The sequence below is a fragment of the Globicephala melas genome, chromosome 2 (genome assembly GCF_963455315.2).
Source record: "Globicephala melas chromosome 2, mGloMel1.2, whole genome shotgun sequence".
In the NCBI taxonomy this organism is placed as follows: domain Eukaryota; kingdom Metazoa; phylum Chordata; class Mammalia; order Artiodactyla; family Delphinidae; genus Globicephala; species Globicephala melas.
In genome coordinates this window covers 161,933,877-161,960,882 of record NC_083315.2, presented here as the reverse complement: position 1 = coordinate 161,960,882, position 27,006 = coordinate 161,933,877, and the positions used below count along the sequence as shown (strand labels likewise).

Here is a 27,006-nt window from a genome sequence, read left to right as displayed (position 1 = left end):
AAAGAAAACAACGTGAATGAAAATTTCTGCAAACTAGATATAAAATAATCAGCCCTACATTTTCTAAAAGATGTCACTTTTATGTTCTCTATTAAACTGTGTGGACTTCAAATAAACTTGTGAGAATCATCACCTTACATCATGTTTCACACTCTGACAATGTGTCCTTATGTTTCCGTATATCTGTCAACACATTTTCTTTGGAAGGTTAAACACGTTCCTTTTCAGTAATTTATACAATGGATAAGGCAACATTTTATTTAGGCTTTTATTTTTCCTGTACTTGATTTTAGAAACAGATGGCTAAAAAGGAGCAAATATCCTGCTACCACGGGGAGGGCGGGAGCGGGGTGGGAGTGGGGGGAAGATCTCCCAGTTTTTTGAGTCAGGAGGCTGAATTTTGAAGGGTCTATTGTTTAGATCAGGAATCATCTGTGAATTGGTTTAAAGCCGAAATTAATTATCTTTCACCACTCACAATGTGGTAATAAAAAAATGTAAATAAGACCAACTGGAAGTGGGAAAACCATCATGCATTCCCGTTCTTCTCAACAAAGCCCACCTACATTGTTGCAAACAACTATGTAGAATGTCATATTAAATATTTAGTTATAAAAAACAGAGAAAGAGGGCTTCCCTGGTGGTGCAGTGGTTGAGAGTCCGCCTGCCGATGCAGGGGACACGGGTTCGTGCCCTGGTCCGGGGGGATCCCACATACCGCGGGGCGGCTGGGCCCGTGAGCCATGGCCGCTGAGCCTGCGCGTCCGGAGCCTGTGCTCCGCAACGGGAGAGGCCACAACAGTGAGAGGCCTGCGTACCGCAAAAAAACAAAAACAAACAAACAAACAAAAAAAACAGAGAAAGAGGAGTCAGATGGCTGTTATCTTTGGCGGGGGTGGTGGTGGTGGTGGTGGTGGTGGGTGAGTAATGACAGGAAGAGGGCACCAGCAGGATTTCTGAGACTTGGGTAATGTTTTGTTTCTTGATATGAGTGTTGATTCCATGAACAAGTTCAGTTTGTAAAAATGAATCATGCTGTACACCTAGGATATGTTCCTTTTTGCTGCATGCAGATTATATTGCAATTAAGGTTAAAAAGTGAAATCAAAAGGCTATGTGAGATGAGATGTAAAGAATCTTGACAACTAACATCTGAATAACCTGCAGATACAGCATATATGTCTTCCTAAGAAATGGTATGATTTCACTTCTTTCCTCACATATAAAAAGTAATTTATAGAAACACAACAAAACAAACAATAAACAACTTAAATAATCTGAAAATAAATTCACCCATAATAAATGTTTACCATATGAAAGAATAAGTATTCTAGGCACGTGGAAGAAGTAAATACAAACCATGCCTTGAGGGAAGCTCCCTCAACCCAGGCTTTAAAGAGTTCTCACAGATCTTGTTCTAACAAATATAGACTGATTAAAACCCCCCAACCCCAAACACACTCGATTTTAAAAATAGATGGATAAAAAGAACAAATATCCTGCTACCACACTAGAAGAAAACACACACACTTACACACATACAGAAATTAGCTTCTATGTGTGAGATTCAGCAAAAGCAAGAAAGAAGAGTACTAGAACCACAAAAGCTTTAGAGATAAAATTAATAGATATATAACACAAAACAAGTATGTTTAATACATTTAAAGAAATAAGAGAAGGAATCTGAACACATGAGTAAGGCTCAAGAGACTATAAAAGATGACTGGGCATATTTTTTAAAAGATTGAAATAGACCTTTCAGAAATTAAAAAATACAGTAATATAAAATTAAAAATTAACACAGGGACTAACCGACTGCCTAGCTCCAGCTGAAGAGAAAATTAGTATGTTGTAAGACAGAGCTAAAGAAATAACACAAAATTATCAGAGTGCTAAAGAGACAGGAAAATACCACAGAGACATGGAGGATAAAGTGAAAAGGTCAGCGTATGTATAATTAAAGTTCACAAGGACAGAAGACAGAAAGTAGGGGAGAGGCAATGTTAGAAAATATGCTGACTGAGAGATGTCTGAAAGTGATGAAGGACATGGCATCCTCAGATTTATGAAGCTCAGCAAACCCCAAATAAGATTAGAAACAAACAGAGCTGGAAATCTATACTTAGCCGACATTGCAATCAAGCTGCAGATCACCAAAGACTAAGAAAAAAAAGAGCCAGAGAGAAAAAATGGACTACCTACAAAGGATGAAATTTTGACCGACAATGACATTTTCAACAACAATGATAACATAAACCAGAAGACAGTGGATTGATATTTCCAAATTGTTATGAAAATATATGTCATCCTATAACTGAATACCCAACAGAACTAAATTTCAAAATGAGAGCACAAATGAGGATATTTTAAGATAAACTACCACTGAGAACATTGGCCCCCAAAATCCTCATTAAAGAGACTTCTAAAGAACATAAGTGAAGAAGGAAAATGACACTCGAAAAATGTCTGAGATGCACAAAATTTAATAAGATACAGAGGATGGAACTCTGACGGTTACGCAACATCATGTCTATCACTAGACTCATGCGTCTGGGGAAGAACACTTAAACCATGAAAATATTCTTCCTTAGAAGAAGGACTTGGGAGAACTGGGTGATGAGCAGGAAGGTGCCCCTTCCTGCTTTGTCCATGTTACTCAACAAATGCTCGTCTTAAAAAAAAAAAAGATAGGAAGGGTCAAATGGAAAAATAGTTTTGAGAGGACTTACAAAATTCTCAGTGGAATAAATTCCTTTCTCTGTAGAAATATTTCCTGCCTTAACTAAAACAACCATAAGACTGAATGGTTTAATGAAGCAGATACTGGGTGTCTTCTGGGTTGGGCAACAGAGGCAGTGTTTCTGGGGGCTTGTGGTTACATGTGTGAGGGCTCTGGAGACTCAAAGGTTCTCAGCAGCTCTTGGGGGATTTGTGACCATGTGTGTTCCGTCACCTCTCTAAGTTTCAATTTTCACAGGCGTAAGATAGCAACCATTTCACAGAATTCTTGTGAGGATTAAATGAGATAACACATGAAACTCAGTACTGAGCACATGGTAAGCCTTCATGACATGTTAACTGATATTGTTCTAATGACAACACTGGTAGCCTGTGTTGTCCCCTACATTTCCTGAAAGCAGATCATCTTTGGCCACCTATCCAGAGCATTTCACATATGATACCAAACGCTGCAGAGGAGAGCTGTTAAATTAATTTGTGTGAATCTGAGATTTTAACAGAATATATAATTCTTATTATTCATACATCTTTTCAGATATTATTTTGATCGCTTTAATCATATTTTGAGAAAACTGTTTTTAGATCCAGTGCTGAGAAATTTGGATAAGTTTTTAATTCTGATTTTAATTTTTACCTGATGCCCAAAGAAGATAATCCACAGCTCCTAAAACAGTACCAACCATTGATGGTTGGTAAAAATCAGAATTAAAACAGTACCAACCATTGATGACAATGATCAGAAGATAAAATGTTATAGGAAACATTTGCCTTCATTTATCAGTTGAATAGCTACTTATTAACACTCTACTGTGTGTCAATGTGATAGTCATCTCTTAAGAATTATTAATTAATTAATACATACTAGAAATATTAATTAATGCTGGAAATATTATTTTCAAATTTCACATAGTTTCTGATGGTATAAAAACATATCACTAGACCTTTATACTGCTGAGGAAGTGGTGCTAGATAGCTCTACAGCCAGGAGTTGGTACATTTCTTCCCTAACCACTTAATTTTCATTTTGCCAATATACTGTTTCCTGTAGAGGAAATGGAGCATAAGCATTCCTTTTTTATATTTTGATAGTGTTACCTATTTCTAAATGTAAATTTTGACATCCTTTACTACTGCTCAAAGTAGAGAAGCCATGTGTCATCCTCATTTCTCCCCGTCTTATAATGCTTTGCATGACCACATTTATACAGCCCAAACTAGAAAAAATGTTGCAAATATTACTGACAATCATTCAAAAGTATGTTATCTACTTAAAGTCTTATTTTTTAATCTTACACTTACCCATGTTTCTTGGGATGATGATTTTGTTGACCGAGGAGCCAGATAAATCTGCTTGCACCCAGAAGAGAAACCAATATTATTGAGGGGACAGGAAATTGCACTCATATTTCATCACAAACCAATGAGGAAGCAGCATATTAATGAGAAGGATGTACATTATCCAAGTTTGAGCAACAGAAGTCTCCTAAGTATTTTAAAAGATGTTTTATGTATTATTTACTGTAGTATAATTTTTATTACTCACTTTTCTCTTTGCATCTTAATTACAATTGTATATTGATACTATATGTGCTTTATTTGATAGAATATGTACTAGAATCTCATTCATTCATTCACTCCCTCCCTCACTCATTTGTCTGTCAACACATATATCTATCCTCCTCTCCTAAGAGACCACTGTGCTGGCAGATATATAGGACCTGACCCTAACCCATAAGGAGCTTATCACTTAGGGAAGGAGAAAGCGCTAATAACCGCAATGGTAAAAATAGTAAAAATGGATAAATACTCCAAGAGAGGTACAAAAAGATAGGATGAGTCGTTGGATGTATAGAATAGGAGAGGCTGTTGTAGATGGAATCAGGGTGATCAAGATCCTGGGAGAAAAACAACAGAGAGAGAATGAGGATGTGTGTATAAAGAGCATGTTCATTGCTTAATGGCATGATGGTGGGGTCAAGGTAGCCAACTAGGTAAAGTTTTTGTTTTTTTTTTCAAAGGGATTATATATTAGCTATACAGTATTTTATTGTAGAACCATTTTCTCCTTTGATTTTCCTCTTGGAAGAGAAGATTCCATCAGAAATTGCTAAACCATGCTAAAGCCACTTGAACTAACTGGCTTAGGCAAATCAATAATTTTATGAGACTTGAAACTTTATTTGAGAAAGACATGGGATGTTATAATGAAAATTTACTTAGTATAGTAACACCTTGACAGTTGTTGCCAAATCTGTAAGTGATCTTTTTTTTTTTTTTCGGTACGCGGGCCTCTCACTGCTGTGGCCTCTCCCCTTGCGGAGCACAGACTCCGGACGCGCAGGCTCAGCGGCTATGGCTCACGGGCCCGGCCGCTCCGCAGCATGTGGGATCTTCCCGGACTGGAGCACGAACCCGCGTCCCCTGCATCGGCAGGCGGACTCTCTACCACTGCGCCACCAGGGAAGCCCTGTAAGTGATTTAATGTGAAGTGAAATTAGCTCCTGGAACTTCTGAGATATAAAAAAGCCAGAGACTTCACTTTTGAACCTTGCTTTAATAAACTTTTATTACACACGAAGAGGAAATTTTTACTTTATAAGGACAGAATTAATTTGGGATGGAAAAATTTAACTTCATTTTAAAAACTGTAATCATGACAATTTGAGCCTGCCTTTGTAAAAGGACATTAGAAGTTCCTGTTGGTAGGGTTTTTAAAATTTCTCCCCAGAACTGGAAAAGATGATCTTGTGATATAACCAAGATTTTTAACCTTGAGGTTATTCAGGATGTAACAAGAGTATAATGGGTTTCCTATACTTCCTTTGTAGGTCTTTTATTGAAAATAATAAAAGTAATCATTTAGGTTTATAAAGTACATTTGCAAAGTAATTTAGCATATAGGAACTTAAAATTTCAGAATACTTTCTATTTTTACTGAAATAATAAAAAATTTAAGTACAATGTAGAAAATTAATAGTAAGACAAGCCTTTAAAAAAAAAATGAAAGTAATGATTTCAGTTTACTTGTCACTCTAATCCAAAATTCTCATTTTTGTTCGGTTTTGCACATCCACTTATCTGTGGCTTCTATACATGGGTATCTCATGACACTCACAATTTCTTATTTTACCTAAATAGACTATACTTCTGCTTTTAGGGAAATGGCATCTTAATATCCACATCAGATTTTTATGTATTTTGCTATTCAAAAGAAAAAAAGGATGTTGTTACAAAGCACAGGAAACGCAAACTTTCACTTCTGATTAATTAGGAGAAAAACTGTGGCTGCCCTATGCTGAAACTTTGTCAGTTCCACATAATAGGACATTTAAGAACCTGTAATAACTCTGCTTCTTATTTAGTCCAGAATATTTGACAATACTGTATTTTCAACTACAGTGCTAGCTGATGAAGAGATGGAAATTCCAGAGCTGTTGAGTCTCTGACATTTAAACAACTCCAAGGTGAGAAAAAGCCAATTAGAAGCATTCAGAATACTACCTTGAGGGGTTTGGTGTTCCTGGCATGTTGGTATCTGGTTTCCTGAGGCCACAGAATGGACACCCAACACTGGCCCGTGCAGGGCACTTGGGCTGCCCATGGGGAAAAGGGGAAGTGAATGTGGTCTTGCTTGGCTCCAACTTCTCCGTGGGGCAGACAGTGGAAGAATCTAATCTGCTGATGAAGGGTCCTTTGCATCCACATTTTCCACTTGCTGCAATTTCACTAGTTCAAGTAGCAGCTAAACATGGCAGGGAACATTCTGAAATACTGATTTATTTCCCCAGCCTTACTTCCTTTTACCCCATCCCTATTCCCCCCCCCCCCACACTCAATTAGCCATTTTGCATTTATTGCCTCAAGAGAAGGAATTCTTGGCAGAAAAATACGAGGTTGGGAGGAGAAGACAATCCTAGGTTTAGAGTTTCAAAGGATTCATGCAACTCAGGAGAATGAAAAGGACTGAGGTGCAGACAATCTGCTTGGAAGAATATCTGTTGAGCTAAAGCAAATCTTCCGGCCCCCAAGAACAGATAAAAGGTTTTTCCTGCCGGTGGGGCTGGGGCTTAGGGTTGTGAGAAGGGAAGTCATGAGAATTCAGATGTGGTTGCCTGATACAGGGACACTGCATCCTGACTGTTTGTACCCTCTCCCCTGCAATCCCTGAGGTGGGGGTGGGGTGACAGTTACTCTGATGAACTGCATGATGTGGGGAGGAGAGTGATCCTGTCTCTCATGTCCAGGGTGAAGTCCAGATAGGAGGCTATCTCAGGACTACATGTGTGAGAGGCCTGAGACAAACTTACCACATTCCCCTGTGCCCAGCACAGCGCTGGTCAGGGCACACGAGGGGTGCACAGAAGTGATGCAAGGCCTCAGCCCACCTCATGGCGCTTCCAATGGTCCAGTGTGTCACAGAAGAAGCCTTGTCCGCATTGATGGGGGACAACCCAGGTGAGTCCTGCATGGGCTAACTACTGAGGACCAGAAGGGAATGAGGACATCTCACGAGAGGCCAGCATGCACAGAGGGCAGCCTTGAGAATTGGGGCTTGAGGTAAACCTCTCCAGCCTTACCTACATACAAACTCCCTGGATCCTAGATGGTGTTATGGGCTGACTTGCATCCCCTTACCTCTCTGCCAAAATCCATATGTTGAGGTCCTAATCCCTAGTATGTCATAATGTGACTGTACTTGGAGTTAGGCTCTTTAAATAGATGACTAAGTTAAAATAAAACTGTTAGCATGGGTCCTAATCCAATCTGATCGGTGGTGTCCTTATAAGAAGAGGAGATTTGGACACACAAAGAGACACCAGGTATGCGCATGCACAGAGGAAAGACCAGGTGAGGACAGAGAGAGTAGGTAGACATCTGTAAGCCAAGGAGAGAGACCTCAGAAGAAACCAACCCTACTGACACCTTGATTTTGGACTTCCAGCCCTAGAACCGTGAGAAAATAAATTTCTGCTGGTTACACCACCCAGTCTGTGGTGTTTTGTAATGGCAGTCCTAGCAAAGTAAACACAGGCAGAATCCAGAGGAAGAAGACGTAGGATCCTGAATTGACTGTGATTAAGTGTCCACCAGTTTGGTAGAATGGGGTATTGAAATGGAATTTTAGTTGAGTTACAGAAAGATAAAGAATATTTTATTTCTGGCATCTCTGATTATGGCCTGAGATTGGAATCCACTTCATGTGTTTGATTTAAAATGTGTAATTCAACAAACATTTATTAAGCCTTTGAATAGGACTACTGAGCAAAAATATTTTTCTCATTACTTGTCAAGGAGCCTAAAATGTAACTATTAGATGACTTTTATTGGGGGGGGGGGGGTCTTGAAACTTTTACCAGCAGGCTTCCTTTCTAAGGATGCAAATATATTCCTTGTGTTCGGGCGGGGGGGGGTGTGGCGGAATATTAAGTTGTCAGATAAAACCTTACTTGGCTTCTACATTATGGCAAAGCTGCCTGAGATCCATTTACATCAATGGTTCTCCAAGTATGCTTCTTGGATTAGCAGCATCAATGTCACCTCTGAACATTGGAGAATTAAAATTCTCAGTCTCACCCCAGGCCCAGGGAATCAGAAGCTCTGGGGCTGGAGTTCAGTGATGTGTGTTATAAAAAACACTCCAAGTAGTTTTGATGCCCAAAGTTTTGTTTATTTAAGGAACAAAGTTATTTTTTAAAATAAACAAATAAATTTATTTATTTATTTATTTATTTATGGCTGTGTTGGGTCTTCGCTGCTGCGTGAGGGCTTTCCCTAGTTGCTGCGAGCGAGGGCTACTCTTCCTTGCGGTGCGCAGGCTTCTCATTGCAGTGGCTTCTCTTGTTGTGGAGCACAGGCTCTAGGCACGCGGGCTTCAGTAGTTGTGGCACGTTGGCTCAGTTGCCCCAAGGTTTGAGAACAACTGGTGTACAGGATGGTTGCCTGGGTAAGAGACTGTTGGGGTGGGTGGTGGAGAGGCAGGGAGAACAGAACCTCTAAAAAGGGAAGAGTATGGAAACACTTTATGTTCAAATTCTTGCTTGCTTTTGGTACTTTAACCCTGTCAGAAAGGAAGAAATTTTTCTCTACCCTTCTGTGTTCCTCTGGCTGGTCCAAGAATGAAATTGACATGAGACAGATTAACAGGAGAAAATAAAACAAAAGTTTAATAGCATGTATGCACTGGAGAGGCCCAGGAAAACTGAGTAACTCACTAAAATGGCTGAAATCCTCACCTTAAGTATTATCTTCAGCTAAAGACAAAAGAGGATGTTGGGGGTAGTTGTTCAGGACTGCAAAGAGGAGGAAGGCAATTCATATGGAGATGAAAAAGCAAATGTTTGGTAAACAAATGTTTGCTGGGTCGTGCAGAGACAATGGGGCACACAGAGGACTCTGATCTCTAGGCTCTGCTGAGTTTCCCCCATCACAGTCCACATTTGCAGATATCTCTGGTGATAGCTCTAATCTGGGAACAGGCCCTTTATCCAAATTCTCTTAGAATTTGGAGGTTAAGGGGGGAGGTAGCAAGAAAAACTTCCCAAGTCTTCTGTTTCTTAAAAATAATCAGTCTAAATCAATTCTCATACCAAAGAGACACATTTTGGGGTGGCAGATTTTGTTCCCCTACAGCCCTATTATCCCTTCATCAGTATTTAAATTCCATTCTGCATCATTGTACCATTAGTTCACTTGGCTCTGCCCTTTTCAAAACAGTTGAGCTAATACAGCCTCTCATTTCAGACTTGTAAATGATTTTAACTTAAAGCTTAAGTCTGAACGTAAGTATAGTAACAGTTAAAATGGAGATATGTTATCAAACTAAGGACTAGAGTCTTTAATATCTTAAATACCTTTTCAGAACATCTAATATGTATTTCATGATGTCTGTAAATTGCATAAATGCCTTTTAATTCCTTTGTTATATTCATTTATTGAAATAACCAAATTTAAGAAGATTAACTCCAAATAGTTTCCTCTGATGTATTGCGGATGTGCAGACTGCTGATTAGCTTAATTTTTAAAGTCAGGATAAGAAGTGTAAGTCCTTGTGGAATTATCTGTTGAGTTTGCTTATGGTAGGGATAACCAGCTAATCGTTTAAGTTTTAGGATCGAAAAAATATTTCATGAACTTAGATTTAACCAAGACATGTACTAATATTTAAGGAGGTTCAATCCAAAGGATAGGGCAGAGAAGTAGAAATGATTGGCAAAAAATTGAGTCAACTGGGGCAGAGGGGCTAGGGACAGACAGGAGGGAGGATCTGAAGCCAGCTTAAGTGTTGTGGGTTCTATGGCATCTGGACTGGGGAAGGCAGGTTCTGTTACCCAAAGCTGTGGGTCATACCAGAATCCACAGAATGAGCAGAGCAGAGCAGAGATTATAGTGAAAACCCAAGAGTGATAGGAATACCTGCCATTTTACAGAAAATAATGCTAGAGTGTTTATTTTCCTTGGTGCTTTTTTAGAGGATGCTAAAGTATCTTTGCAAACGTGCAGTAACTGAGTAAATCCCTTATATCATTTTATCATACCCATTTCTATGAATAAGCCGTCAAAATATTAGTTACTGCAATATTTAATACTATATCATATGAGTGGTTTGCTGAAATGCATCATGGGTAAGTGTTGTGATTTTAAAATATGTTCACAAATTCCTTGGCACCCCTCCTTTCAAGAGGTAGAGCCCGATTTCCCTCCCCTGGAGTGTGGGCTAGACTAGATGACTCATTCCTAGAAAATAAAGCAGAAGTGATGGTGCACTATTTTGGAGACTAGGTCAGAATAATCCTGTGAATTCCTCCTCATGCTCTCTCTCTCTCTGCTCACTTGGTCTTGAGGGACGCCAGCTGCCCTGTCGTGAGAAAAGGTCCACGTGGTGGGGATCTGAGTGAGCCAACAATACTGAGTAACCATCTTGGAAGTACATCTTCAAGCCTCCAGATAATTACAGCTCCTGCTAACATCCCTACCGCAACCTCACTAGGGATTCTGAGCTAGAACCACTCAGTGAAGGTGATCCAGTATTCCCAACCCACAGAAACTGAGAGATACTAAATATTTGTTGTTTTCAGCTACTGAACTTTGGATACTTTATGACACAGGAACAGATAACAAATTCAGTATATATATTGTTGAGTTGATGTGAATGTTGTGACATGGAGAAATTATGAATTTGGGATTAATTCAGGCAATTGTCAGTGTTCAAGAAATTTTCCCTTTTTGTAGCCAAAATACTCTGTTAACTCTCTGGGTTTATGGCATATACTTAACTCATTTTAAACAAAATTTCCTAATAATCATGGTTACTTATTGCTAATTAAAAGACAACTGTCTGAAAAAAAAAAAAGAAATTTTAATCCTATGGTTTGGACATGCAAGCAGTACAGACAGACAGTAGGTGTATAAGTCAGCTCAGGCTGTCATGACAAAATACCGTAGACTGGGAGGCTTCAACAGTAGAAGCCTTGATTTTCTCATACTTCTTGAGGCTGGAAGTCCAAGGTCAAGGTATCTGCCATTCAGTTTCTGGTAGGGGATCTTTTTCTGTCTTGCAGACAGCTGTCTTCTCACTGTGTTCTCACATGGTAGAGGTGGTGGGGTAGAAGGGATGAAGTGAGAGAGAGAGAGGATGTGAGAGCAGGGGGCGGGGGGAGAGCCCACAAGAGCACACTCTGGTGTCTCTTCTTATAAGGACCCTAATCTTAGTGTATCAGGGCCCCATCCTTATGATCTCATTTAATTTTAATCACCTCCTTATAGTTTCTATCTCCAAATCCAGTTACAATGGGGGTTGGGGCTTCAATATATGAATTTTAGAGGGAAACAATTTAGCCAGTAATCAAAGTCTGAGATGGGGTGGGAAAGCAGGTTGTTGTCCAAATTATCCTCTCCTGATGTTGGGGAGAAGTACAGTGAGTGGGGGATGGAAACCAAACAGCATTTGAGGCTTCCATGGGGCCAGAATGCAGGAGGGGGAGGTCTTTCATCCAAACTGTTGGTGTCAAAATCAGTTAAGCAAAGTGAGAAGCCAGGGCTGCTGAAGTAGCCTGTGACTGGAGGGATAGAGCCCAAAACAATACTGGCAGTCAGAGTATGGAGACGGGAGTCGGAAATCTAGGGAGGAAGATCACAGCAGTGAATGTAGAACAAGTACTGGCAGGTAATTCTTACAAATAGGCATGAATGCACATGGTGGGGTTATGTTTGCTGCAGGCTGGTGCCTGGGACAACTGGCCACTACTGTTCTGTTTCTCCTTGCAGGACACCTCTGACACCCAGTGTGTGTGGGTTTTCCTTCCACCAACAACCAGTTCTCCAGTACTCCAGACACAAGCTAGAAGTCCTTCAATTTAGTTCACTTCTGACACTAATTACCTGGAGTACGCACCAGATTCCACAAGGTAAGAGCTCCATCCCACAGGGCTGTTTCCACTTCAGATGCTGGTCACAAGACCTCAGTCTCCAGTACTTTGGACCAACTGGCTGTCATTTGGGGGTTCCCACAACCCACTCCTCAGGTTCAATAATTTGCCAGAATGGCTCTTGGAACTCAGGAAAGCATTTTACTGACATTTACCAGTTTGTTACAACTGAACCACTGTTAGATATTGTTACAGGCTGAATTTTGTCTGCCTCAAATTCATATGTTGAAGCTCTAACCCCAGTGCCTCAGAATGTGACTGTATTTGGAGATAGGGCCTTTATAGATGTGATTAAGTTAAAATGAAATTGTTAGCATGGGCCCTAACCCAATCTGACTGGTATCCTTATAAGAAGAGGAAATTTGGATACACAAAGAGACACCAGGGATGTGCATGCACAGAGGGGAGACCGTGTGAGGATGCAGAGAGATGGTGGCCACCTGCATGCCAAGGAGAGAGACTTCAGAAAAAGCCAAAGTTCCCACCACCTTGATGCTGAATGTCAGAACTCTGAGAAAATAAATTTCTGTTGTTTAAACCACTGTTTTGTTGTATTTTGTTATGGCAGCCCCAGCAAAGAGTGGATATCCTTCAATCTCATCTTTAGCAGCCAGAGGCAACCCAGGGCCTGGCATACATGAGATCTGCTCAGTTCAACCCCAGCACCACTGGCCACATGTGGCTATTGTGCACTTGACATGAGGCTAATCCGAATTGAGGTGTGCTATCTGTGTAAGACACACTCTAGATTGTTGAAACCTTCGTATGAAAAAACCCCCACAAAATCTTTTATTAATATATTTTCATACTGATTACATATTTATCAATAATATTTTGGATATCTGGGGTTAAATAAAATGTATCATCAAAAATTAATCTCACCTGCTTTTTTTTTTAACTTTAATGTGGCTACTAGAAAATTTCAAATTATGTATGTGCTTTGCCTTACATTTGTGGGATGGAATTATACTAGATGTTTAAAAAAAATCTTTTGAGCCATGGGAACCTCTTGTACTCTTATTTTCTTCATGCCTAAGACTTGAAATTAGGTGGACTCTAGAATTCTTCCCCTGGTAGGAGTGCAGAAAATGGTATTGACGATCCAAAGAAGAATAGACATATCACAGGTGAAACAGGAGGACAGCAAAACTTCCTGGAGTTCCTTTATTGGAACTAATCCATGCATTAACAATTACCAACAGGGACTTCCCTGCCGGTCCAGTGGTTAGGACTCCACACTTCCACTGCAGTGGGTGTGGGTTCAATCCCTGGTGGGGGAACTAAGATCCCACATGCTGCGCAGTACGGCCAAAAGAAAAACCAAAACCCAAAAACAACAACAAAAAACCCAAAAAAACAATTACCAACAAAAGAACTACAGGTGGTGAAGGCAGTGTTTAAAGTAGGGTTAATGCAGACCCAGAGGCTGAGAATTCTTTGCAGTGATCACAACTGGTCTTGATTATTACCTGGTGTATCAGTCAGGGTTCTCAGCTGCAGACAACAGCACCATCTTTGGCTAACCTGAGCAAAAATGAAAGACTTAGAAATCAAGATAAGGCACAGAATTGCTGCTGAGGCTGCAGAACCTGTCTTGTGAAATGGGCCAAAGGACTAGAAAGACAGCCCAGGTCATCCTGCCTGAGCAATAGGTTAGGATGGCACTTCTCACCCTACTGCTCCTGGCACTTGAAGCCCATCTGGTGGAGCCTCTATGCCACCACCTCCTCTGCGCTCTGACACTGCTCCAGGGTGCTTTCTCAGCTGCCCATACATCTAATCACTCTTCCAAGATCAAAGTCACAGGTTTGGGGAACTGACTGAGGGAGCTGGGTCACTGGGGCTCTAGAGCCCATGCTGCTGGGGGTGAGAAGAGGGAGGATGTGGCGCCTTAACTCCTGAAAGAGGTGGAATCTGCCTCCCACCAAGACTCACATGAGGGGAATCAGCCACACGGGACATGGATTTGGATGAGTGTAGACAACGAAAACAGAAAAAAAAATTCAGACCAGTACAAAGACAGGAAGAATCCTTTTCCTCAGGACTGTCTTAGTTTTGTGGAGAGCAATAAACTCAAGAGCTACACTATAGTTAATCTGTATTCTATTTATGTTATTATTTATATAATAAACCCTTTCATAGCATGCAGTATGATTATATATATATATAAATATAAATATGGTGGTCACTCTTCTAAATGTTTCATAAATATTAATTCTGCTAACCTTCATATCAACTTCTCTATCATCATCTCTATTTATGGACGGTTAAACTGAAGCCCAAAGAAGTAAAGTAACTTGGCCAAAATCACACAGCTAGTAGGTGGTAGGAGAGATTTGAAGCTATGTAGTCTGGGGTTCCAGGGCTGATCGTTTAACTACTATACCACACTGCTCCTTACTATAGCAATTTTTATCTGTAGTTATGCTTAAGAAGATGTTTAGTAAGCAATATATAATTTATTCCGTTATGTGGGTTCTATCCTTTGAACCATTTTTACTGTCTTTATATATAAAGCCCTGAGTTTACAGAGAGAAGTCATTGAATAGCGGGTGATGTAATTAACAACTGCAATCAAGCAACTTACGTACAAGTTGTAAAGATCAGATAAATGACAGATGTTACAGGATAGTTCATGATAAGAAAATACTTCATACTTTTGGCCACAGAGGACTCTTACTTTAAGAAATGTTTCCAACTTCTTTTATAAATAATTCTTTTTTCTTACCCCCTTATATGATTTTTCAGTGATTTTCTAAAAATCAAAATTTATTTTGTTGTGTCAAGATATTGAGTCCTATCCAGACCCCTGGTTATACAGGAATTTACTCATGTTTTCTAATAGAACTTGTAAGGTTTCATTTATTTATCCATTTGGCGGTTATACTTATGTGTGGTGTGAGGTATAGATCTAAAATTTGATCTTTTCCCAAATAGTTATCCAGCTGTCCCAATATCATGTTTTAAAAAGCCCATCCTCTTCCAGTGATTTAAGACACCATCACCTAATTCAGACTTCTAAAAGTAAAGCCATTTCTTAAAGTGAGACAACAGACTTTATCAATAACGTTTCATTAAAAGGCAAGATTGCTCACTTTTCTCAAGACCATCTGATTTTGATCACTTCAGAAAACTGAGAAATTTGCTGTGGCTGAAGTACAGCTGTGATACTCAGAAACGTTGCTTATTTAAGAGAAAAACTGTCCTTACTTTTTAAACTCATCTGACTTTTGAGAACTGAGACACGCTTCTTTCCTACTGTCTGGTGTATATCAGGGACCCTGAAACCACAGAAGCAAGGGAAGCCGAACACACAATCACTTGTCTGATAACGGCCGTTTCCCTTTATCTCATGTCTTGAGCACATCTGAGTGCCGTGCCCAGCAGTTCAAGGATCTCTCTTTCTCAGCTTGTATTTACTGCTTTTTTATTAGAAACTTTTTTTTTTTTTCCCCCGGTACGCGGGCCTCTCACTGTTGTGGCCTCTCCCGTTGCGGACACACAGGCTCAGCGGCCATGGCTCACGGGCCTAGCCGCTCCGCGGCATGTGGGATCTTCCTGGACCGGGGCACGAACCCGTGTCCCCTGCATCGGCAGGCGGACTCTCAACCACTGCGCCACCAGGGAAGCCCTATTAGAAACTTTCTCGTCTAATGGTTTCCTGAGCGTAGATTAGAAATTTGCAACAAGAGACATTTTCCCTGGTAAGGAATTACTTTGGTTATGAACTAATGGGAACTAGTGGTACATATTTACTGTTAAATATTCTGTTTCCTCTTTTACAAATATCACACATTGCACAAATATTTGTGGTGTGCCTTCCAAATACAAGGTGCAACAGTGTGTTACAGAATGACATATGCTGGGTTCTGGTTTCAACTTCCCAGTTTCGCTTGTATGGTATTTTTTCCTCTATTTTCTTCTAGTTACATGATTATGCAGATGTTACATGCATATCCCAGATATAAAATCTCAGGGTTGGTAGGAAGCTTAGCAGTTACTTGATTTATCAGCCACGTCTTGCATCCACTGGTGCTCCGCTCATGTTTAAAATTTTATTAGAACAGATGGATCAGAGTGAGTTCAGAGAAGGTACATCTATGGAACTTGACAAGTTACTGACTTGAATCACAGAATGGTGATTGTAAGGAAGGTAGTTCAGATAAGTGCTGTATGGGGAAAAGAAGAAATGGAAGAAAACAAGTGGCCAATATACAGGGAACTATATAATTTATCATACAAGCCAGAACATTTTTGAGGGTGAAAGGGATACTATCAATAATTATGTTAGGACAATAGACACAAGCTGGGACTGTCCTTGGTAAATCACAATAGACCTATAGTAATTTAGGAAGGTGGAAAGAGTAAGCATATTGTCCATTAAGAACCTAGAGATATCATAAGGGCCTGACGAGTGTGTTTACGGGACTGCCCAGATAAATTTTTCCTCCTGGTATAATCGTAGTCTTGACACTTAAATTTACGTTTGCAGTTAAGGGGCAAAACAATCAGACCTGGGGATCAGAGATGCTTTCTCTGCAGCCTCTCAATAGTCTCTTCAATTTGTTTCAATACCAAGGAAATCAGAAATCTCAGACCAATGCCGGATGTGGCAGGAATCCCAGGACAATCCACAACTTCCCTGCCAATTTAGGGTTATCTGCCTGGAACCATTTCAACTGGCAGCGGCAAGTACCTTATGAAGCAACCAGGATGAAGTTGTTACCAGGATGAAATTGTTACCAGGATGAAGATCCATGTCAACTAAGGCTTGCTAAGTGTGTCACGCATTCAGCTAAGATTTACTGCCTGTCTGTTGCCTTACTCGTATTTCATTTAATCATATGTCCCCATGCGGCTGCTCTTCTTGCTTCATCTTACGTAAGAGGAGACTCAGGCTCATAAAGCTAAGTGACTCCACCAAGGTGACAGCTGAACAGGGACTAGGATAGAGACTCAAGCCTACTCCTCTTTCTCGTTCTGCCACGTACTGGCAGGTGGCAGAAGCGCCCGGAGACGTTCGGGGAGGTCCATAATAGGCCACGCACTGCCCTGCTCCCTTGGCCTTGGACATCCACCTCCCCTTCGATAAAGTGCTCCAGTGGGTGAAGCCGAAGGAGAGGCAGCGAACGGATACACGCGAAGGCTTAACTCGGACCGTGAACTTCGGCCGAGTAGGAAAGGCTCGCTCCGCCCTCCCCCAACATTACGGCGGCTGCGTCAACGAGCTGCGGCCCACACTCAACATGGCGGCGGCGGCGCCAGCGGCCTCCTGCCCTTCTCCATCATGGCGGCAACCGGACCCGCCTCCGCGGGCGCCGGAGTCATGTGACCCACACAATGGCTGAGCACCTACTCCAGGCTTCCCGGCAACGCCAAGTGAAAGTCATGACGGCCGCCGCGGGTTCGGCGGGCCAAGCCGCGGTGCCCCTGCTGCTGTGCGCGCTGCTGGCGCCGGGCAGCGCGTACGTGCTCGACGACTCCGACGGGCTGGGCCGGGAGTTCGACGGCATCGGAGCTATCAGCGGCGGCGGGGTGAGCAGCGGGGGGTGGGACGCACGGGTGGCGTCAGGGCACAGCTCCGTCTCGCCCCACAAGCCCCCGCGGCGTAGCCCAGCGTTTCGACACACTCCCGTCGCGGCCCGGCTACCGGCGGGCGCCCTTCGCCTGGCTGTCCAGACCCGCCGTCACGGGGCTGAAACCTGCGTTTGCTGGTTTAAAATGAACCTGTAGAGCCAGTTAGATTTAACAGATCCGGGGGTCCACCGAGTAAGTGACAGGTCTAGATAGTGACAAGGCTGGAGCTCAAACCCTTCCTTTCTCTGGGCAGCGGGGCCTGTGTGTGTGTGGGGTCTCTTCGCCTTGGAGAGGGCACTCTGGGAGGGTCGCTCCAGAGACGGCCAGGGAGCCGAGGAGCATCCGTCTGCTGAAGAGGATGCCCCAGTGGGATGCTTTGGCTGTGCCTCTTCTTTTTTAGGGAGGGGGTTCGGGAGTCCTGGACCAGTACTGCAGGATGCGGTTGGGCTCTTTCAAAGGGTCAACTACCGAATAAGTTTTTTTTTTTTTTTTTTTGGCGGTACGTGGGCCTCTCACTGTTGTGGCCTCTTCCGTTGCGGAGCACAGGCTCCGGACGCGCAGGCTCAGCGGCCATGGCTCACGGGCCCAGCCGCTCCGCCGCATGTGGGATCTTCCCGGACCGGGGCACGAACCCGCGTCCCCTGCATCGGCAGGCGGACTCTCAACCATGGCGCCACCAGGGAAGCACCCGGATAAGTTTTTGTTTGGAGGCACAGCAGGTATCTCAAGGCCTCTTTAGGAAGGTGAGAGGCTAGAAACTGGGACTTTTTTTTTTCTTTTTCTAATGGCAGGCTACACCAGTATCAACTGATAGTTTAGGATTGTTTACTGTTGGAGGGTTTTTTTCCCCTGGGATGGCAAAGGCCTAAGGGGGTGAGTTGCCCTCTGGAAGGGGCAATGCCTCATTGGTGGCTATTTATGTGTGTGAGGAGAGGGAAACGATGGGTCACCAGTCAAGATAGTGACTCACCACCGTTAAGATGCGTAAGAATCACCTGGTCGTTTGTTTCCATGCAGACTCTGGCCTCCCCGCCAGCTCCCATTCTGACTTTACAGTTCTGGAGTGGGGCCTGAGAATCTGCTTTTTAACAAATGCGCCAGTGCCTTCTCATACTAAATGTTGAGAGAACTATTTTCCTGATTCAAGGATCTCTGGAGCAAGCGGTTTTCTGTTTTTTAAATAAAATTTTAATTTAAAGATAGTTTCTGATGTACAGAAAAGTTGCCTAGACAATACAGAGTTCTCATATACCCTGTAGCCAGTTTTCTCCTGTTATCAGCATCCCACATTAGTACGGGACATTTGTCCCAACCAATATTAATTACGTTAATGAAAGTCTGTACTTCCTTTCATATTTCCTTAGTTGTTACCTAATGCTCTTTTTCGGTTTCGGGATCCCATCCAGGATACTAATTGCATTTAATTTGCATGTCTTTTTAGTCTTTTTTAGGCTGTGTCACTTGGGATAAGTTTGTATTATCTGGGCATTTTAAAATACTTATGTTAAGGGAGACATGAGGGCCATTCCAGCTTAATGCAACATTTGTGTGGGCACAGCTGGTAATTTCCTTAGTTCCCTAGTCATGCTGATGGGTGGCTCCTAGGCCTGGGAGCTTGCCACAGTAGCTTGATTGTTCTTGGCTCCTGACAATTTACTTAGTCCTGTCTCATGCTCTTTGTAACCATTGTCTTGTCTTTGTTTTATCTCCTTGTGTTTGTAGCTTTTGGGTCCATGGGGTTTATGGTGGCAGATCTTTGGGTGAGAGGGATTTTCTTTTTTGTACCCCAGATCATAGCTAAAACTGATTTTATTTGAAAATGGTAAGGCAGAATTCTTGAATTGGTTGAATGGGTTGTTTGTTGGGTTGAGTCAGATTGGTGCTTGTATCCTTAGATGCAATTCAGAACCAGCTTGAATGCTTGCTTGCTGGGTGGATGTTTTGGGCTGGTCTCAGCCTATTGATAACCAGTGCTGTGGAGGGACTGGTCCTTGAGCTTCTTTTTATTCTTTTTTTGTTTTTCTAACGTTTTTATTGGAGTATAACTGCTTTACAATGGTGTGTTAGTTTCTGCTTTATAACAAAATGAATCAGTTATACATATACATATATCCCCATATCTCTTCCCTCTTGCGTCTCCCTCCCACCCTCCCTCCCTATCCCACCCCTCTAGCTGTTCACAAAGTACTGAGCTGATCTCCCTGTGCTATGCGGCTACTTCCCATTAGCTATCTATTTTACATTTGATAGTATATATATGTCCATGCCACTCTCTCACTTTGTCCCAGTTTACCTTTCCCCTTCCCCGTGTCCTCAAGTCCATTCTCGGGTAGGTCTGCGTCTTTATTCCTGTCTTGCACCTAGGTTCTTCATGACTATTTTTTTTTTTTTTTTTTTAGATTCCATATATATGTGTTAGCATGTGGTATTTGTTTTCTCTTTCTGACTTACTTCACTCTGTATGACGGACTCTAGGTCCATCCACCTCACTACAAATAACTCAATTTTTTTCCTTTTTATGGCTAATATTCCATTGTATATATGTTCCACATCTTCTTTATCCATTCATCTGTTGATGGACACTTAGGTTGCTTCCATGTCCTGGCTATTGTAAATAGAGCTGCAATGAACATTGTGGTACATGACTCTTTTTGAATTATGGTTTTCTCAGGGTATATGCCCAGTAGTGGGGTTGCTGGGTCGTATGGTAGTTCTATTTTTAGTTTTTTAAGGACCCTCCATACTGTTCTCCACAGTGGCTGTATCAATTTACATTCCCACCAACAGTGTATGAGGGTTCCCTTTTCTCCACACCCTCTTCAGCATTTACTGTTTGTAGATTTTTTGATTATGGCCATTCTGACCGGTGTGAGGTGGTATCTCACTGTAGTTTTGATTTGCATTTCTCTAATGATTAATGATGTTAAGCATTCTTTCATGTGTTTGTTGGCAATCTGTATATCTTCTTTGGAGAAATGTCTGTTTAGGTCTTCTGCTTTTTTGGATTGGGTTGTTTGTTTTTTTGATATTGAGCTGCATGAGCTGCTTGTAAATTTTGGAGATTAATCCTTTGTCAGTTGCTTCATTTGCAAATATTTTCTCCCATTCTGAGGGTTGTCTTTTCATCTTGTTTGTGGTTTCCTTTGCTGTGCAAAAGCTTTGAAGTTTCATTAGGTCCCATTTGTTTATTTTTGCTTTTATTTCCATTTCTCTAGGAGATGCGTCAAAAAGGATCTTGCTGTGATTTATGTCATAGAATGTTCTGCCTATGTTTTCCACTAAGAGTTTGATAGTGTCTGGCCTTGCATTTAGGTCTTTAATCCATTTGGAGTTTATTTTTGTGTATGGTGTTAGGGAATGTTCTAATTTCATTCTTTTTCATGTAGCTGTCCAGTTTTCCCAGCACCACTTATTGAAGAGGCTGTCTTTTCTCCATTCTATATTCTTGCCTCTTTTATGAAAGATAAAGTGACCATATGTGCATGGGATTATCTCTGGGCTTTCTATCCTGTTCCATTGATCTATATTTCTGTTTTAGTGCCAGTACCATACTGTCTTGATTACTGTAGCTTTGTAGTATAGTCTGAAGTCCAAGAGGCTGATTCCTCCAGCTCCGTTTTTCTTTCTCAAGATTGCTTTGGCTATTCGGGGTCTTTTGTGTTTCCATACAAATTGTGAAATTTTTTGTTATAGTTCTGTGAAAAAAATCAGTTGTAGTTTGATAGGGATTGCATTGAATCTGTCGATTGTTTTGGGTAGTATACTCATTTTCACAATGTTGATTCTTCCAATCCAAGAACATGGTATATCTCTCCATCTATTTGTATCATCTTTAATTTCTTTCATCAGTGTCTTACAAGTTTCTGCATACAGGTCTTTTGTCTCCTTAGGTAGGTTTATTCCTAGGTATTTTATTCTTTCTGTTGCAGTGGTAAATGGGAGTGTTTTCTTAATTTCACTTTCAGATTTTTCATCGTTAGTGTATAAGAATGCAAGAGATTTCTGTGCATTACTTTTGTAACCTGCTACTTTACCTAATTCATTGATTAGCTCTAGTAGTTTTCTGGTAGCATCTTTAGATTTCTCTGTGTATAGTGTCATGTCATCTGCAAACAGTGACAGCTTTGCTACTTCTTTTCCCATTTGGATTCCTTTTATTTCTTTTTCTTCTCTGATTGCTGTGGCTAAAACTTGCAAAACAATGTTGAATAAGAGTGGTGAGAGTGGGCAGCCTTGTCTTGTTCCTGATCTTAGTGGAAATGGTTTCAGTTTTTCACCACTGAGGACGATGTTGGCTGTAGGTTTGTCATATATGGCCTTAATTATGTTGATGTAAGTTCCCTCTGTGCCTACTTTCTGGAGGTTTTTTATCATAAATCGGTGTTGAATTTTGTCGAAAGCTTTCTGTGCATCTATTGAGATGATCATATGGTTTTTTTCCTTCAATTTGTTAATATGGTGTATCACATCAATTGATTTTGCATATATTGAAGAATATACATTCTTGCATTCCTGGAATAAAGCCCACTTGATCATGGTGTATGATCCTTTTAATGTGCTGTTGGATTCTGTTTGCTAGTATTTTGTTGAGGATTTTTGCATCTATGTTTATCAGTGATACTGGTCTGTAGTGTTTTTTTTTTTTTTGTGACATCCTTTTCTGGTTTTTGTATCAGGGTGATGGTGGCCTCGTAGAATGAGTTTGGGAGTGTTCCTCTCTCTGCTATTTTGGAAGAGTTTGAGAAGGATGGGTGTTAGCTCTTCTCGAAATGTTTGATAGAATTTGCCTGTGAAGCCATCTGCTCCTGGGCTTTTGTTTATTGGAAGATTTTTTTTTGTGTGTGGTAGCGGGCCTCTCACTGTTGTGGCCCCTCCCGTTGCGGAGCACAGACTCCGGGCGCGCAGGCCCAGCGGCCGTGGCTCACGGGCCCAGCTGCTCCGCGGCATGTGGGATCCTCCCAGACCGCAGCACGAACCCGTGTCCCCTGCATTGGCAGGCGGACTCTCAACCACTGCACCACCAGGGAAGTCCCTATTGGAAGATTTTTAATCACAGTTTCAATTTCAGTGCTTGTGATTGGTCTGTTCATATTTTCTGTTTCTTCCTGGTTCAGTCTCAGAAGGTTGTGCATTTCTAAGAGTTTGTCCATTTCTTCCAGGTTGTCCATTTTATTGGCATATAGTTGCTTGTAGTAATCTCTCATGATCCTTTGTATTTCTGCAGTGTCAGTTGTTACTTCCCCTTTTTCATTTCTAATTCTATTGATTTGAGTTTTCTCCCTTTTTTTCTTGATGATTCTGGCTAATGCTTTATCAATTTTCTTTATCTTCTCAGAGAATCAGATTTTAGTGTTATTGATCTTTGCTATCGTTTCCTTCATTTCTTTTTCATTTATTTTTGATCTGATCTTTATGATTTCTTTCCTTCTGCTAACTTATGGTTTTTCTTCTTCTTCTTTCTTTAATTGCGTTAGGTGTAATGTTAGGTTGTTTATTTGAGATGTTTCTTGTTTCTTAAGGTAGTATTGTATTGCTATAAACTTCCCTCTTAGAACTGCTTTTGCTGCATCCCATTGGTTTTGGGTTGTTGTGTTTTCATTGTCATTTGTTTCTAGGTATTTTTTGATTTCCTCTTTGGTTTCTTCAGTGATCTCTTGGTTATTAAGTAGTGTATTGTTTAGCCTCCATGTGCTTGTATTTTTTACATACTTTTTCCTGTAATTGATATCTAATCTCATAGCATTGTGGGCAGAAAAGATACTTGATACAACTTCAATTTTCTTAAATTTACCAAGGCTTGACTTGTGACCCAAGATATGATGTATCCTGGAGAATGTTCCATGAGCACTTGAGGAAAAAGTGTATTATGTTGTTTTTGGGTGGAATGTCCTATAAATATCAATTAAGTCCATGTTGTTTAATGTATCATTTAAAGCTTGTCTTCCCTTATTTATTTTCATTTTGGATGATCTGTCCACTGGTGAAAGTGGGGTGTTAAAGTCCCCTACTATGATTGTGTTACTGTCGATTTCCCCTTTTATGGCTGTTAGTATTTGCCTTATGTATTGAGGTGCTCCTATGTTGGGTGCATAAATATTTACAATTGTTATATCTTCTTCATGCATTGATCCCTTGATCATTATGTAGTGTCCTTCTTTGTCTCTTCTAATAGTCTTTATTTTAAAGTCTATTTTGTCTGATATTAGAATTGCTACTCCAGCTTTCTTTTGATTTCCATTTGCATGGAGTATGTTTTTCCATCCCCTCACTTTCAATCTGTATGTGTCCCTAGGTCTGAAGTGGGTCTCTTGTAGACAGCATATATACGGGTCTTGTTTTTGTATCCATTCAGCCAGTCTATGTCTTTTGGTTGGAGCGTTTAATCCATGTACATTTTAGGTAATTATTGATACGTATGTTCCTATTACCATTTTCTTAATTGTTTTGGGTTTGTTATTGTAGGTCCTTTCCTTCTGTTGTTCCCTGCCTAGAGAAGTTCCTTTAGCATTTGTTGTAAAGCTGGTATGGTGTTGCTGAATTCTGTTAGTTTTTACTTGTCTGTAAATGTTTTAATTTCTCCGTCAAATCTGAATGAGATCCTTGCTGGACAGAGTAATCTTGGTTGTAGGTTTTTCTCCTTCATCACTTTAAATATGTCCTGCCACTCCCTTCTGGCTTGTAGAGTTTCTGCTGAAAGACCAGCTGTTAACCTTATGGGATTCCCTTGTATGTTATTTGCTGTTTTTCCCTTGCTGCTTTTAATATGTTTTCTTTGTATTTAATTTTTTATAGTTTGATTACTATGTGTCTTGGTGTGTTCTCCTTGGATTTATCCTGTATGGGACTCTCTGTGCTTCCTGCATTTGATTAACTATTTCCTTACCTATATTAGGGAAGATTTCAACTATAATCTCTTCAAATATTTTCTCAGTCCCTTTCTTTTTCTCTTCTTCTTCTGCGACCCCTATAATTCGAATATTGGTGTGTTTAATGTTGTCTCAGAGGTCTCTGATACTGTCCTCAAATCTTTTCATTCTTTTTTCTTTATTCTGCTCTGTGATAGTTATTTCCTCTATTTTATCATCCAGGTCACTTATCCATTCTTCTGCCTCAGTTATTCTGCTATTGATCCCTTCTAGAGTATTTTTAATTTCATTTATTTTGTTGTTCATCATTGTTTGTTTGCTCTTTAGTTCTTCTCGGTCCTTGTTAAACATTTCTTATGTTTTCTCCATTCTATTTCCAAGATTTTGGATCATCTTTACTGTAATTATTCTGAATTCTTTTTCAGGTAGCCTGCCTATTTTCTCTTCATTTGTTACGTCTGGTGGGTTTTTACCTTGCTCCTTCATCTGCTGTGTGTTTCCTTGTCTTCTCATTTTGCTTAACTTACTGTGTTTGGGGTCTCCTTTTTGCAGCCTGCAGGTTTGTAGTTCCCGTTGTTTTTGGTGTTTGCCTCCAGTGACTAAGATTGGTTCAGTGGGTTGTGTAGGCTTCCTGGTGGAGGGAACTAGTGCCTGTGTTCTGGTGGATGAGGCTGGATCTTGTCTTTCTGGTGTGCAGGCCCATGTCTGATGGTGTGTTTTGGGGTGTCTGTGACCTATTATGATTTTAGGCAGCCTCTCTGCTAATGGGTGGGGTTGTGTTCCTGTCTTGCTAGTTGTTTGGCAAAGGGTGTCCAGCGCTGTAGCTTGCTGGCCATTGAGTGGAGCTGGGTCTTGGCGTTGAGATGTAGAGCTCTGGGAGATTTTTGCTGTTTGATAATACAGTGGAGCTGGGAGTTCTCTGGTGGACCAGTGTCTTGAACTGGGCTCTCCTACGTCAGAAGCACAGCCCTGATGCCTGACTGGAGCACCAAGAGCCTGTCATCCACACAGCTCAGAATAAAAGGGAGAAAAGAAAGAAAGAAAGAAAAAGATAAAATAAATAAAGTAAGATTAAATTAAAAAGTTATTAAAATAAAAAACAAAAAATAATTATTAAAAAATTTTTAAAGTAATTTAAAAAAAAAGAAAGAAGAGAACAACCAAACCAGAAAGCAAATCCACCAATGATAGCACGTGCTGAATAGTTTATTAAAAAGAGAAAAGAAAATAAAAAAAAAAAGGACAGAACCCCAGGACAAATGGTAAAAGCAAAGCTATACAGACAAAATCACACACAGAATCATACGCATACACACTGACAATAAGAGAAAAAGGGGAAAAAAAAATCATTACTCCCCAAATCCACCTCCTCAATTTGGGGTGATTCATTGCCTGTTCACGTATTCCACAGATGCAGGGTACATCACGTTGATTGTGGAGATTTAATCCGCTGCTTCTGAGGCTGCTGGGAGAGATTTCCATTTCTCTTCTTTGTTCGCACGGCTCCCGGGGTTCAGCTTTGGATTTGGCCCCGCCTCTGCATGTAGGTTGCCGGAGGGCGTCTGTTCTTTGCTCAGAGCAGACGGGGTTAAAGAAGCAGCTGATTCGGGGGCTCTGGCTCACTCAGGCCGGGGAGAGGGAGGGGTACGGATCCGGGGCGAGTCTGCGGTGGCAGAGGCCACTGTGATGTTGCACCAGCCGGAGGCGCGCCGTGCGTTCTTCCTGGGAAGCTGTCCCTGGGTCACGGGACCCTGGCAGCGGCGGGCTGCACAGGCTCCTGGGAGGGCAGGTGTGGATAGTGACCTGTGGTTGCACACGGGCTTCTTGGTGGCTGCAGCAGCAGCCTTAGCCCATCTCTGGGGTCCGCGCTGTTAGCCGCAGCTTGCGCCCGTCTCTGGAGCTCCTTCAAGTAGCGCTCTTAATCCCCTCTCCTCGCACACCAGGAAACAAAGAGGCGAGAAAAAGTCTCTTGCGTTTTTGGCAGTTACAGACCTTTTCCCGGACTCCCTCCTGGCTAGCTGTGGCCCACTAGCCCCCTTCAGGCTGTGTTCACGCAGCTCCCTCCCACTGGTGCAGGTCCCGTACCTATTCTTTTGTCTCTGTTTTTTCTTTTTTCTTTTGCCCTACCCAGGTACGTGGGGAGTTTCTTGCCTTTTGGGAGGTCTGAGGTCTTCTGCCAGCGTTCAGTAGGTGTTCTGTAGGAGCTGTTCCACATGTAGATGTATTTCTGATGTATTTGTGGGCAGGAAGGTGATCTCCACGTCTTACTCTTCTGCCATCTTGAAGCTCCTCTCTGTGCTATTTACTATGATTGCAAGATGCCCTCAGTGATAACTGTCAGAAAACCTTGAAAATAAAAAGTTTATTACTCACAGGTCCTGGAAAGCACATGGCACACC

General features: G+C 41.4%; 1 protein-coding gene across 9 annotated transcripts in view; it reads left to right on the top strand.

The window, feature by feature from the left end:
• Positions 1 to 2,414: 2,414 nt before the first annotated feature.
• GALC (galactosylceramidase) overlaps positions 2,415 to 27,006 on the top strand; it is a 78,216-nt gene continuing 53,624 nt past the window's right edge. For 2 of the 9 annotated variants that reach the window (XR_004045083.3, XM_030883662.3), the window contains exon 1: positions 17,395 to 17,699. Coding sequence is in view for 2 of the 9 variants with exons in the window: in XM_030883662.3 (XP_030739522.1) it covers positions 17,505 to 17,699 (195 nt within the window). In the remaining 7 variants the exon portion in view is untranslated. Of the gene's footprint in view, positions 5,209 to 6,138; positions 6,204 to 6,983; positions 7,195 to 12,003; positions 12,144 to 17,386; positions 17,700 to 17,778; positions 17,934 to 27,006 lie in introns of those variants that run through there. The other 7 variants (XM_060295146.1, XM_030883665.2, XM_060295144.2 and 4 more) reach the window with 6 other exon arrangements.